This window comes from Bombyx mandarina, chromosome 07, assembly GCF_030267445.1.
Source record: "Bombyx mandarina strain Sakado chromosome 07, ASM3026744v2".
Taxonomy (NCBI): Eukaryota; Metazoa; Arthropoda; class Insecta; order Lepidoptera; family Bombycidae; genus Bombyx; species Bombyx mandarina.
The window spans coordinates 7,395,141-7,410,044 of NC_143214.1; the positions used below are offsets into that span (position 1 = coordinate 7,395,141).

Genomic DNA, 14,904 nt, shown 5'->3' on the forward strand with positions numbered 1-14,904 from the left:
CTCTACACCGGTTGTGGGGTTGTTAATGATGAGAATCTTTGTGGGGGTTAATAATGTTAAATTTAAATGCCCAGCGAACTGCACGGGTACTATAGCTAGTTAACTATAATTGGGACTAGCTCTTTTTACCTTAGCCTCTCGACGGCCAATTTGAATTTATCGAAAATCATATTTCCCCCAACATGAAAATCGATTTGTCGTATCGTGACGCAGCACTTGTCTTGATTGGCCTCGTTAAATTATGTAGCGAGCACCGAACGTCCGATGTAACTGACGGTAATTACCAGCTCGGATGTTTCGCGAATAACTTGTTCGCGTGAACTTTGCTAATGTTCGAATTCGAACGTGGAAAAACGTTTATTGCGCGTTTTTTGTTGTTGTTGTGGGTCAAATAATAATAATAATAAGCCTTTTATTTCATGCAAATAATTGGTTACATACACATTTCAAGTATGAAGAAGAAATTATAAAGAAGTAAAGAAGAAAAGAAAAGAAAAAAAAAGAAGAAAAAAAAATAGTGTTTTTTTTCCTACCTAGCTGAGAATCTTGAGAGGCTATTTCAGCGTAACCTTAACTAGTAGGTCAACTCACGGGGCTGAAACCCGATGGCGTTGCTAACACGAACCCTAGCAAGAGCCGTGCTTCGCAGAATCTACCACCGGATCGGAAACGCGACCCACTGAGAAGATCCGGCGAGAAACTCAGCGGGCTGTGTCTGAGGGTTAATTTACTCGTCGAGCCCTTCGTCGCAAGCGACGGGTTCGACGAGAACGATGACCGGTGCTTGAGGTAACCTAAAAGCACCATTAGTGGATCGGGAGGATCCGAAATGACGTGTTTGGGGCGACGTCGACTGCTTTCCATTCTGTCCGCAAAATCGGGAATGTAGTTACCGGCGGCCACGATGAGAGGGTTCTCGTGTCGTGCCGCTTTTTCGAAGTGGCGCATCGACGCCGACTGAAGATACTTACTGATGGACTGTAAGTCCAGGTCGTCATGGAGATCGACGTTCCTGACGAACCACGGAGCTCCGACGGCTATCCTGCAAAAACGGGATTGAATGATTTGGAGTGATTTTAAGTTAGGGCGGGCCGCGTGAGCGAACACTACACTTGCATAGGTCATGACGGGGCGTATGCAAGTTTTGTAGAGTGTCACCTTATTTCTGAAGGACAATTTACTTCGCCTGCATATCATCGGGTAGAGTAATAGTGATGCTATTAACACTTATTTACCCCTTTTTCCTTCCTCCCCTTATATCTCTTCCCTCCCTCCCCTTCGTTTAAAAAAATATAAATATAGATAGTGCTTTTAAAAAAGTTTATAGTGTGTAAATATAAAAGTTTGTTTACATGAACCCTCCTCAAGTGAAGGTGAAGGCCTCCTCTACCATGTGTCTTTATCTTGGGCTATTTGCGGCCAAAAGTGAGTGAAAATTGAGGCTTTATTCCCGTTGAATTAGGTCGAATCTTGCTTTGTAATTGTTTGGTGAAAAATTTCGACTCTGTATCGACAAACGGCTATACGTAATAAAACGTTAAAATCGATTAAAAAAAATTAAGAACAAACACAATTAAATTGCCTTTATCACTGAGGCCATGGAAGTAGATAAGATACCACACTATTCTAATTATTTCAGTCATAAAGTAAATCGGAACGCACGACGTTTCGCTTTGAAGAGTGGGACAGTTGTAGAATACTAGTACATTTAAGATTTAAGCATTTTAATCTATTGTTTAGAATGTTGATTTGCGTTTCACGTAATGGTGTACATATGTACCTGGTTTACTCTTCAAGGAGTGTACAAAAATGAACTCACCTACTTCAACTTAGTAATCATAATACCAGTTTCTAGGAGTGGTAGATCAGTTGAAATGAGTTCTACCACTACTAGAAACAAACGTCTCCTACTTAATATATTTAGAACCTAATGCTGTTACACCATCAATTATTTACTTTATACCTACAACAATATAAGCGTTGTAAGCCCGAGAGGATAGGTACCTCACATCCTTACGGATCCATCAGATCCAATAACCTTTGCATTAGGCGCCTTCAGCTCTAACACTAGGAGCAAGCTTAGGGATCCCGGTAACCGTACTCGTCGAACTCGACAAAGAGTTCGAAGTGCAACCTAACCCATGAATTAGCTCGCTGAGTTTCTCGCCGGATCTTCTCAGCGGGTCGCGATTCCGATCCAGTAGTAGATTCATCTTAGACCAGGTTTCGGCTCCATAGGGAAAGATTGGAAACACAAGACACTTCATCAATCTGGTAATGGCGCATCGTCGTCTGATCTCTTCACCACATCCTCCAGTGCTTGAGATAGCAGAGCCGAGGTAGATGTAGGTCTGTACAACTTCGCAATTACCTATGTTTTGTACATTGGTTCCATTTTGTTCAGCTCGGTCTACTCTAAGATTGCAGGATCGCCGTAAAATCGATGCACTGGAGATGTGGTGCTGGAGACGCCTCCTAAAGATCCCATGGATGGCATTCCGCACCAATGCATCCATCCTCAAAGAACTCGGTATCAAAGACCGACTTTCGTCAACAGTGCAAATGAGGGTTTTAAAATTCTTTGGTCACATCTCCAGAAAAGAGCACTAGATGGAGAGACTGGTAGTCCAGGGCCGGGTGGAAGGCAGAAGATCACGCGGCCGCTCACCGACCCGCTGGACTGACCTAATAAAGAAGGCAACTGAGTCCACTATGGTCAAATGTACTCGTAACGCTTCGAACCGCCAGACCTGGAAGCGCATTGCCTGGAGGGCGGATGTCGGGAGCATGGGCGACCTAGCAGGTCCTACTGCACATACAGCGTCAACGTAACCACGACCACTCTGACAAGAGTGTCCGACTGAGAAGAAGAAGAAGAAGAAGTAGATTCATTCGCGAAGCAGCTGTTCTTGAGTTCTTAGGTCTCCTTCGGAGGCGCTCGGGCAGCTGTTAGCAAATCCCACTCCTCCTGGCTGAGCCTTTGCTCGCCCACCTGTTCTGGTGAAACTGGATAGGCTTCCGGGTCACCAGTAATCCTTCAATCATAAAAAAAAGGATAGGTACTGCTATTCTGTCTATTTTTGCCGCGACGCATTCTCACCTGCCGATTTGAAGGGTGGGGCGGCTATGGTATTGTATTATAGAATGGAGAATTTGTATTGATGTCTCTAAGTAACTGGATGTACCTATTCAAATCGTGTGCCTATTGAGTTCGTTCTCCTACTTAAGCAATAAACGAGACGATGACCGAGCTTTGCTCGGTTTTTTTTTGATAACGCCATCTTGTGTCTTTAAAGCGGTTAGTTGCCCTCAATTAAGAAAAATAGTATTATTATTCGCCAATAGATGTCGGGAAGAGTTGATTATTGAAAACACGAATAAAACAACATTTTCTGAAAATAAATCGTAGCTAGATCGATTTATCGCCCCCGAAATCCCCTGTATACTAAATTTTATGAAAATCGTTGGAGCCGTTTCCGAGATTCAGATTATATATATATTAATATATATACAAGAATTGCTCGTTTAAAGGTATAAGATAAATGCTCATTTATTAGTGACAGTTACGAATTTTGCTGAATGTACCTTGTTCTGTTTAAGAAGACATTGTATAATATGTGTTTACTAATTCGTTCCAGAAAGTTTCCGTTGAACCCAAGCTATTATTACGTTTCCAATATAAAAATCTACCGTTTCTGTGCACAGTATTGATTGACTTCCGACCTCAAGTGCGTATCTTTATTGTACTGTTGAATAATGTAACAGAATCCGATGGACCGTAAATACTAATCAACACTGAGAAAATGGCGCAGGTGTGAAATGTGAATGTTTATGGGACGTATTTTCGTAATGACGGACCCGTTATGAGATGTACGAGAGAAATTGCGGTTTATGTTAGAATTGTTGGGGTGTTGTTTCTTATATATATATATATATATATTTTTTTTTTTTTTTTTATTGCTTAGATGAGTGGACGAGCTCACCGCCTACCTGGTGTTAAGTGGTTACTGGAGCCCATAGACATCTACGACGTAAATGCGCCTCCCACCTTGAGTTACAAGTTCTAAGGTCTCAGTATAGTTACAACGGCTGTCCCACCCTTCAAACCGAAATGCATTACTGCTTCACGGCAGAAATAGGCAGGGTGGTGGTACCTAGCCGCGCGGACTCACAAGACGTCCTACCACCAGTAATTATATGTTGTTGTGTTCAGTGATGGTATTGGTACAAGCCAACGAATTTTTATTCCTTAACTCGATAATAATATAAGTTTTGTGAGCGTATACGGATAAGTATCACCGCTCTGTTTAATTTCTAGGTCAAGCAGTGACGCGGTCCAGTTTGAAGGATGGGACTGGCGTTTTACAATCCTCAATATCCTCAATCCTCACTATACCTCATATCTCAAGGTGGGTTAATAAGCGGTATTGATGTATTAATATGTATGGGCTTTGGGAAGCACTTAAAAACAAGTAGGCCGCGTATTCGCAGTAATGGAAAGCAAATGTTATTTTTTGTACGAAATTAAGGTACAAGTCATTCACTTTTGCATTATTGCTTAGAGAAGAATTAAACTGTATAACATTTAATATTCCAAATTTATTTATATAAAAATGAATTGCTGTTCGTTAGTCTTTTTTTTTTATTGCCCTTGTAGGCAGACGAGCATACGGCCCACCTGATGGTGAGTGGTTACCGTCGCCCATGGACTTCAGCAATGCCAGGGGCAGAGCCAAGCCGCTGCCTACCGCTTAATACTCTCCACAAGCCTCGTTTGAAGAAGGACATGTCATAGCGCTCGGGAAACACCGTGGAGGGGAGCTCATTCCATAGCCAGATGGTACGTGGCAAAAAAGATCTCTGGAAACGCACTGTGGATGACCGCAGTGGCTCCAGGTAGTATGGATGAACTCTACTCCGGTGGCGGGCGGTGCGATGGTAAAAACGAGATGCCGGTATCATCTCGAATAATTCCTCAGAGCACTCCCCATGGAACATACGGTACAAAATACAGAGGGAACCGAAGTCCCTCCGCAGACCCAGAGGTTCCAAACGATCCGTGAGAATGGGATTATCGACAATAGTCTCGCTAAAACTCGAGAGCGGCTGGACCGATTTGGCTAATTTTGGTCTTGAATTATTTGTGGAAGTCCAGAGAAGATTTAAAAGGTAGACTTAAATATGAAAATGCTCGGAATTAAATAAAAATAACAATTTTGTTTTCCCTTTGATGTGTCCTCCGTTGGACGGATTCCTTTTGTTTGTTTTAGGTTTATTTTATACAAAAGTTTAGGTCTTTTATTTATCGCTTGAGGCACTAAGAAATCTGCCGGGTCAGCTACTTTAAAATAAATCCTTAAATTGAAAAATCATTTGATAATCCAAACGATTGCTATAAACGAGAATTTTTAAAATAGCAGTTTAACTGGAAGATTTGAAGAGGTCCAATCTCGTCTCTACATTCTTTTTGAGAATCAAAAACACCGAAAGCCTATCACACAGCGCAGCGAGCTTTTCCATTGAGCGCATTACGAAAATGCTGAAACTTGGCAATTTCACAAAAAAATCCGGCTCGTTTTCCGTTGGAAATGATGTCGTTACTTTATATAAACTCGGGCTATTTATAAACGAATCATTACATGGGTCGGTCAGAATATAATCACTGCATGTTATTCAAAGGACAATAAAATTAAAACTACCTTTACGGCTTAATCAATTTTTTTTTGTCAGGAGTAACTCAACCTCGCATGATACAGAACTCATGAAAAGGCAAAGGGGGGAAAGCGAAGTGTTTAGTGCGAAGAACATCTCTCCCATCGCCATCCCCCTCGGGACGCCGGACCGGTGGTCGTCGGCACCACGACTACCAGCCCTCTCGGTCGGCAGGCTATCCGAAGCCCGCTTAGATGGCGCCGGTTAGAGTGAGTTATCCTACGGAATACCCGGCCTTCCATCACCCGGATGCTCTTGCGTAAAACGCGTGCAGAGAGCGTATGCTCTGCCGTGTCCAAGTCGCAAACATAATGGTGGTAGCTCACCGAAGCAACCATTCCCAGTCAGCACCTGCGTGAGCCGGAAAGTGAGGCGTCCTCTGTCACTATTCACCCAATCCACAAGGACTGGGCGAATCGCCTCGACGGTCCTACGACCAGCCGAAGGATCGGCCAGCCGTCTAGACGACGACTCCAGCACGGACCGTCGAGATTGGGCTCTTCGCGCTCTGATCACACTGGGCTGGGACGTGTCACGCCCCGGGCACGAAGGTCAGCCCGCGACTGATAGTCAGTGCGAGCGCCTCCGGTTCCAGAACTCAAGGCGGCGTCCTACCCAGTACACACGCCGTCTCGAAGGAGATGGTGCGATAACCACGCGATTTTATACTGATTATATTACTTCCGACATTTTGAATAGTGTACAGTTTTCGTGGTAAGGCGTCACCGTAATGTATTTGAAATGTCGAAAATGACATAATAAAAAAAAAAAACGAGAGGTTAAACGGTAAAAGTATAATAAGGTGTAATTGCGAAAACTGAAGAAAAGACTGTATCGTTACAAGTATTTGTACCTATTTGCACAGCATTGAAGTTGTAAATGCCTTGGGAAAAAAGCTCTGAAAAGTAAAGTAAGTAATGCAAATGTGTGTTGTCTTTGTATTAGTATTAAGTATTAGCACCAACCTAACTTTTTTATGATAGCAGTGGACCGATGATTTTTTTTTTTATAATCTTAATTTTACTCTGCAATCATAATCATGAACAAATAGTGGCTTTTACCGGTGTTTTACGAGCCTGTAGTAAAAGCCGCCCATTTTGCCGCGAAGACAGGACAGCGCTTCAATAATAGAATTGTGATTTTCGACCTCACGTCTCAAGGTGGGTGATGGCATTCTCACGAGCTATCACGGAATACGAACTTCTCCGCCGAAAGATCGGGACCGCTCCTGGTATGTCTAGAATGACCAGCACTTTTTTTTATTGCTTCGATGTCTGGATGAGCTCACAGCCCACTCGGTGTTGAGTGATTACTGGAGCCCATAGACATCTACAAACGTAAATGAGCCACACACCTTGAGATATAAGTTCTAAGGTTTTAGTATAGTTACAACGGCTGCCCCACCCTTCATACCGAAACGCATTACTGCTTCACGGCAGAAATAGGCAGGGTGGTGGTACCTACCCGCGCGGACTCACAAAAGGTCCTACCACCAGTATTAACTAACATATTTATTTCTTTTAGGAAAAAAAACGCTGTAATTAAATTCATACTTAACATCTAGTTCTATAATCAAATGTGTCTTTCTTTTTATTGCCCTTATAGGCAGACGGGCATACCGGCACGGGCCATCTGATGATGAGTGGCTACCGTCGCCCATAGACTTCAGCAATGCCAGGGGCAGAGCCAACCTACTGCCTACCGCAAAGTACTCTCCACAAGCCTCGTTTGTCACGTGTTTTTCGTGTTCTTTCCCTTGGCACGTTACCTTTGAACTTTGAATATTCCCTTGTAATAATCTCGTAGGAAATAACATTAAACAAAGCCAAGGTTTCTTGTTTCTGATTTTCGATATTCATACTTAAATAAATTACGTAGGAGGTTGATGTCAAAAGTATGATTTTAATCAGCTTAATGCATGCAAATTAATTCCGAATTGAAGGGTGGACGTTTTGGAGTTGCGGTGTATTTTATAGGAAAAGTAGATTGTATATTAAATGAACAAGAGAAATTAATTGAGAACTTTGAAAACTTTGGTATGCTTTACCACAATATACGCGGCTCACGGCCGTGATTATACGTATTAAACAAGCAGCTATATAGTCAAGTTAAGAAATATGACTTCAGAAAATAAATAAATATTTATTAACAATCACGCCACGTTAACTGGTCCCGTGCTAAGTTCGTAAAGAACTTGTGTTACAGGTACCAGATAACGGAAATAAATGTAAGATTTTTATTATACACATACATATATTTAATATACATCCATAACCCTGGAAAACACATTTATATTTATCATACAAATATCTTTCCTTGGCGGGATTCGAACCCGCGACCCCCTTGTGTAGTGTCCATGTCACTTACCACTACACCAGACGGTCGTTAAAATTATATTAAAAGAACATTGTTATTAAGTTGTAATTGTTGTATTTCATAGCCCATTAGCTGAATCAATGTGTAGTATAGTTGTACTAGTCTCCAAGCTAAATGACCAACATAAGTATTTAATTTAATGTATAAATATAAATAAGCAAAGACTAAATAGTTGAATACTTTTTATTCCTTCGTTTGTTGAACGACACAGTTCGTGTTTGTAGAACACAAGAGAACACAAAAGAAAGAGTTTAGAAACAGCTTTTTTTCCCGTCTTTATAAAACGGTAGAGAAAATAATTATAATAATAATAATACTCATAATGGAGCTATATTTGAGTAGTGGGCGATTAATGATTATGGTCAAATTTTGAATACTAAGCTATTTGCATAAAAACATGTAGTTTTTGTAAATTCTCGTGAATCGTCAAAGTAACGCGAGGCTTGCTGTCATTTGAGACTGTGGGTCAGTTCATTTTGAACTGTTTTATATAACGTGTGTTTAAGTGAATGGTAAGTGAAGTATAACTTTTCAAATTTTGATGCTTAGTGATATCGTGTTAGGAATTATCGTCATTCTGTAGACTGAGCAGTTTGACCGATTTTGATCAGCCAAATATAGGCAATAGAATCGATAGATATAACAATATAAATTACCACCCTGAGATATAAAGTATTTAACGTGTACTGTAAAATTTATATAAATGAAGTATTGAAATAAAAGCTGCATTTATTAGCTTTTTCGAGCTGTTGTCTACAACGAAGACGTGTATGAGTGACTAGTGATTTCTGAGGGTATGCATGAAAAATCGTGTACAAAAATACATTTTAGCAATATTTTGCATGTCATGTATCTTATTTTTAAGGTCAACAGGAAATTGGCCGGCATTCGTCTATAAGATTCGGGCGTGATACTTATTTTGGAACTCGAGTTGACAGCGACGGTTTCGTGCTCAAAGCGGAAAAGCTCTCTCTCTGGTTCAGCAGGATGGTTCACTTGCGCTAGTCGCCCGCCGCAGCCCGACACGACTTTGGCAAAACCAAGACTCGGCCGCGACAACACCGAACAACAATAAATTTTAACTTATGTTGTTAGTTGTGAAAAGTACTTATTTCGGAATTATCATTCCTAATACTTAAGATAAAGTTTGTGAATTAACAGAATAGTATACTCGTATAAATAAATGTTGTGCATTTTATGTGTTGAATTCAAAGAAACAGGATTTTGTTCTATTGGAGGATAGATATAGGGCGGTTGCTTCTCAAATTCATTTAATATCTGTGTTGACATGTATTTTTTCGATCTCTTAGGCTTCTTGGGATCTTTAAGCACTATGTTATTAAGTTTTAAAATATTTCCCACTATTCCACAGTGCACAAGCTCTAAGAACATACATAACAACATACATACTTCAAAACTATTAAGATACAAACAAGAATTCTCATTTGGCGTACAAAAACTTATGTTAAAATAGGAGAGAAATCTGTTTTGTTATAACACTGTACTTATTCGTCAAAAATAGATACATTAGCCGAAAATGTTACTTCAAATATTTAGTTAATGGATAAGATCCCAGCGCAAATCGGCTTACCCAAAGCCAAGCGTGGCTAATACATATAAAGCTAAGAACTTACTCCAAACGTGTACACTCCAGCCTCTGCGGTTGTCTACTTCGCTTTTACTGGCTGGCTGCATGTGTTCTTCGGGAGATATTCCCTCAGCTTCAGGCAGCGTCCGCCAACGCTTCAAGAGTTCCTTGGTCTTGTCTTTTGTCTTGTCGCATGCCTGACGCCAGTTTGTGAAGTACTTGCGGGAGACTTTCGGACTCGTAAGAGAACCCGATTTTGAATCTTGTCTGTGTAACAAAAGGGGAAACTGTTAGGAAATTATCTTTAACCTGTTTTGGTTCCCACGTGTTGTAGTCCAAACTAGGACGAATAACAACTTAGTCGTCCGTTACAACGAAAACTGTAAAGTATTTGGAACATCGCAAATAATGTAATGACAATTAAAAATCAATTAAACCATAAAGTTGTTTTAATTATATAGTATTTTTAGGAACAAAAAAAAAATAAATAAAGCCATAAAATACTTTCATAATTCTAGATATTAATGATAACAATAGTATTCACTGTAATAATGAAATAGTTCAATCATTTCACCGTTATACCTATGAAAGAAGTTAATACAAAATGCCAAATTTGCTCACACCTTTTTTTCGAATAGTTAGTTCCTTACGGATCCAAATAATCCATTCCCACGATCAATCAGTTAGTTCCACGCATGAATCATGTTTTCAAGTATTTAAATAAAAACAAATATTCATTGTATTCGTGTGCTAGTTTCAGTCGCAATACGAATATTGATAGCCCATTGGTTTCGCGAGTGCCTCGAACGGGTTCTTGTTTTTGTTGCCACGAAAAATGATTGCGTTTTGAATTCCCTATATTGAAATTTCACGATAGCTGTAAATTTAAAAAAATGGCAATCCCTAGTAGTAAAATAATTAGTGTGTGCGTAATAATAGAGTTTTTATCGTCCCCAATATTTTACTGAATGTATTCTTCTTCAATAGCATAAAAATAATATTATAATATATGTATTTTATTTGTGTACACTGATATTTGGTTAATCATGTTTATCTTCAGCATTATTAGTATGTAATTAATTTGTTGAAATGAGTTAATGTGGTTATGAGAGGAAAAATCACCTGCTTTTTATTTGTATATATTTTGTTTATTTATTAAAGTTTTCCAACAAATGATATACACAATGCAATTTATTTTTAAAATACTAATAAATAATGGGATTTTGTTATGCATTACTCTGTCAACCACAGAACAACATAGCGTTGGTAGATATACCTAGTCAGGTCATAAATTCTGTCACATGTTTAATGTAAAATAATTGAAACAAGTTTAGTCATTATGTAACCATTCATATACCAAAATGAACTTAACAAAACATAGATTCTTATGACACTAAAGTTTATTCAAAATGACCTCCGTGATTTTGAATACAGACCTTCAATCTGCGCGGCCAGTCGTCTATCACAGCACGAACGAGGTCCATGTCAATATCGGCGGCTGCCTTAATCAAGGATGTCTTGAGTGACTCCAAATTGGGATGAGGCTTTGGGCACGCCTTTTCCTCCAGGTGTTGCCATATCTTGTAATCTAACGGATTCAAATCTGGACTGGAGGAGGGCCAGTCTTCGTGCCGGATGAAGTCGATTTCACGCACCGCCAGCCAGTCTTGTGTGCTCTTCGCTCTATGAGCTGGCGCCGAATCTTGTTGGAATACCCAGTGCCTGTTATTGAACATGGTATGAGAAACAGGTTCCACAAAGTTCGTCAGGACTGTATTTTGATACGCAACTGCATTCGTTTTTACACCTTTCTCACAAAAATGTACCTCTGTTAAGCCCCAATAAGAAACTCCCAACCATACCATGAGCGAGGATGGAAAATGACCTCGTTGGACATGTGGAATACGGTTGCTCGCTTCTTCACTACTGTGTGCGTACACCTTATCATTTTGTTTGTTGTAGCTCTCTTCTACGGTAAAAATTTTTTCATCCGAAAAAAGAATTTCCCGATATTTTTTTCCCGCGTACCGCTTCAACAAAGCGCGGCTTCTCTTCAGTCTCAGGTTCATTAGACGAGCATTCAAACGATGGCCTGTTTTTCTTCGATATGCCCGAAGCCCTAAGTCTTCATTTAACACCCTTTTCACCGTGGTTCTGCTTAACCCCATCTGAAGGGCCAAAAGTTGCTGCTTACGTTTGGGATTTCTTTGAATTCGCGCCTTCACAGCTTTTATCACTGCTGGAGTCCTAACAGACCGAGGGCGACCATTTCTTGACCTGTCATGTACACTAGAGTCTTCATTGTATCGTTTGATGGTACGATAAACGAATCTTTTGGTTATATTCAAATTTTTCAATATGTTAAAAATTTGAATTGGCGCGTAATCGCAACGATGCAACGCAATAACTGCAACACGGCCTTCTTTAAGCGTCCACTCCATATTTAAAAATGAGTAAAATTCTAAAAGTATACATTTTTATTTTCATGAACAATTCGAAATTCGAATTCAATAAACTTTTTTGTGGCCAGCATTCTAAAAGAAAAGTTTTTACTGTGTGACAATACTTATGACCTGACTAGTTATATAACTATGCTTCCATAAATTAACTATAAAGTATACATCGAGCAAAGCAAAAATGTATGTATCAAATTTAACCTATCTCTATATATAAAAATGAATTGCTGTTCGTTAGTCTCGCTAAAACTCGAGAACGGCTGGACCGATTTGGCTAATTTTGGTCTTGAATTATTCGTGGAAGTCGAGAGAAGGTTTAAAAGGTGAATAAATATGAAAATCCTCGGATATATAAAAACAAAATTTTTTTTTTTCCTTTGTGTGTCCCCCCCTGTCGGACGGACTCCTTTTGTTTTTTATAGATTGTTTTTGTTAAGTTTATTTTATAGAAAAGTTTAGGTCTTTTTTTTATCGATTGAGGCAATACGAAGTTTGCCGGGTCAGCTAGTAAATTAAGGTTAGCTTCAAAAACTAAGAAAAACCTAGAAAGGGATAAACTGCAGTTGCCAATGAAATTGCCAAAACAAGAGAGTGAGTAAACATTAAAAGTAAAATGTTTTATTATTTATTATTATACAAAGTTGTGTTAAGCTAGGCTTACTCTGTTACAATATTGTGTAGACGCTCTTTGAACTTGTTTAACTAATATCAAAATCAAAGCTTACTTGAAAGAGGGTTATATTACCTGCCTATTTAATATTAAAGTCGTTTGCTTGGGCTTCAGATTTCAGTACAAAATAATCATAACATAGCTAGGTCTGGTAGAAGCGATATTTTTTATTTTATTTTCACGCTTGTCTGTTACAGTACAATAATAAAACTTTTTAATTGCTTTTTCATTCGCTCCGCTACGTATTTGGAAAATTAAAATTTACCGAGTTCGAATGAATATACCTAATAAGTTGAGGAAAAAGTCTTTTTGCATTATAGTATATATGAACTTGTAATAAAATCTCTTTGGCTATACTATTTGTATTTGGCTGGTTTTCGTATAATTAAAAGTTTAAATTTAAAAAAAGATAATTCCATATACCTAGTCAGGTCATAAATTCTGTCACATGTTTAATGTAAAATAATTGAAACAAGTTTATTCATTATGTAACCATTCATATACCAAAATGAACTTAACAAAACATAGATTCTTATGACACTAAAGTTTATTCAAAATAACCTCCGTGATTTTGAATACAGGCCTTCAATCTGCGCGGCCAGTCGTCTATCGCAGCACGAACGAGGTCCATGTCAATATCGGCGGCTGCCTTAATCAAGGATGTCTTGAGTGACTCCAAATTGGGATGAGGTTTTGAGCACGCCTTTTCTTCCAAGTGTTGCCATATCTTGTAATCTAACGGATTCAAATCTGGACTGGAGGAGGGCCAGTCTTCGTGCCGGATGAAGTCGATTTCACGCGCCGCCAGCCAGTCTTGTGTGCTCTTCGCTCGATGAGCTGGCGCCGAATCTTGTTGGAATATCCAGTGCCTGTTATTGAATATGGTATGAGAAACAGGTCCCACAAGGTTCGTCAGGACTGTATTTTGATACACAACTGCATTCGTTTTTATACCTTTCTCACAAAAATGTACCTCTGTTAAGTCCTAATAAGAAACTCCCAACCATACCATGAGCGAGGATGGAAAATGACCTCGTTGGACACGCGGAATACGGTTGATCGCTTCTTCACTACTGTGTGCGTACACCTTATCATTTTGTTTGTTGTAGCTCTCTTCTACGGTAAAAATTTTTTCATCCGAAAAAAGAATTTCCCGATATTTTTTTCCCGCGTACCGCTTCAACAATGCGCGGCATCTCTTCAGTCTCAGGTCCATTAGACGAGCATTCAAACGATGTCCTGTTTTTCTTCGATATGCCCGAAGCCCTAAGTCTTCATTTAACACCCTTTTCACCGTGGTTCTGCTTAACCCCATCTGAAGGGCCAACAGTTTCTGCTTACGTTTGGGATTTCTTTGAATTCGCGCCTTCACAGCTTTTATCACTGCTGGAGTCCTAACAGACCGAGGGCGACCACTTCTTGACCTGTCATGTACACTAGAGTCTTCATTGTATCGTTTGATGGTACGATAAACGAATCTTTTGGTTATATTCAAAATTTTCAGTATGTTAAAAATTTGAATTGGCGCGTAACCGCAACGATGCAACGCAATAACTGCAACACGGTCTTCTTTAAGCGTCCACTCCATATTTAAAAATGAGTAAAATTCTAAAAGTATACATTTTTATTTTCATGAACAATTCGAAATTCGAATTCAATAAACTTTTTTGTGGCCAGCATTCTAAAATAAAAGTTTTTACTGTGTGACAATACTTATGACCTGACTAGTTATATTGTAGTAGTAACAATCTATTTATATACTATAGCTCATCTTAGAAGATGTCAATCTTAAAAATCTTACAAATAACTCAAGAGCCACTTTACACGAAGTTAGTTCGCTCTTTTATCGATGCAAAAATCAAACAAAATGATTAAATTTACTAGACAGAAACCGCCCGAACTAATTCATTGTTGTGTTGTACAAAACCCTTGTCCTAACTATGTGAAATATTTGACGAGAGGTTACAGCATAATTATCTAGAGCCCATCTAAGTTGGGCCGCATGGGCCGCATTGTTCTACGTCTGCTTTTGTCATGTTTTTCGAATTAAAATAAATCCTAAACTTCGGAAAGCGGGACCTGCGAAACAAAACTTCTCTTTA

The 14,904-nt window shown here is 39.3% G+C and overlaps 1 protein-coding gene across 1 annotated transcript in view; it reads right to left on the reverse strand.

Moving 5' to 3' along the window:
* Positions 1-14,904, reverse strand: part of LOC114249525 (uncharacterized) — an 83,272-nt gene that overhangs the window by 23,186 nt on the left and 45,182 nt on the right. Inside the window, exon 3 of the mRNA XM_028183132.2 lies at positions 9,723-9,943. Within this exon, the coding sequence (XP_028038933.2) occupies positions 9,723-9,943 (221 nt within the window). The remainder of the gene's footprint in view (positions 1-9,722; positions 9,944-14,904) is intronic.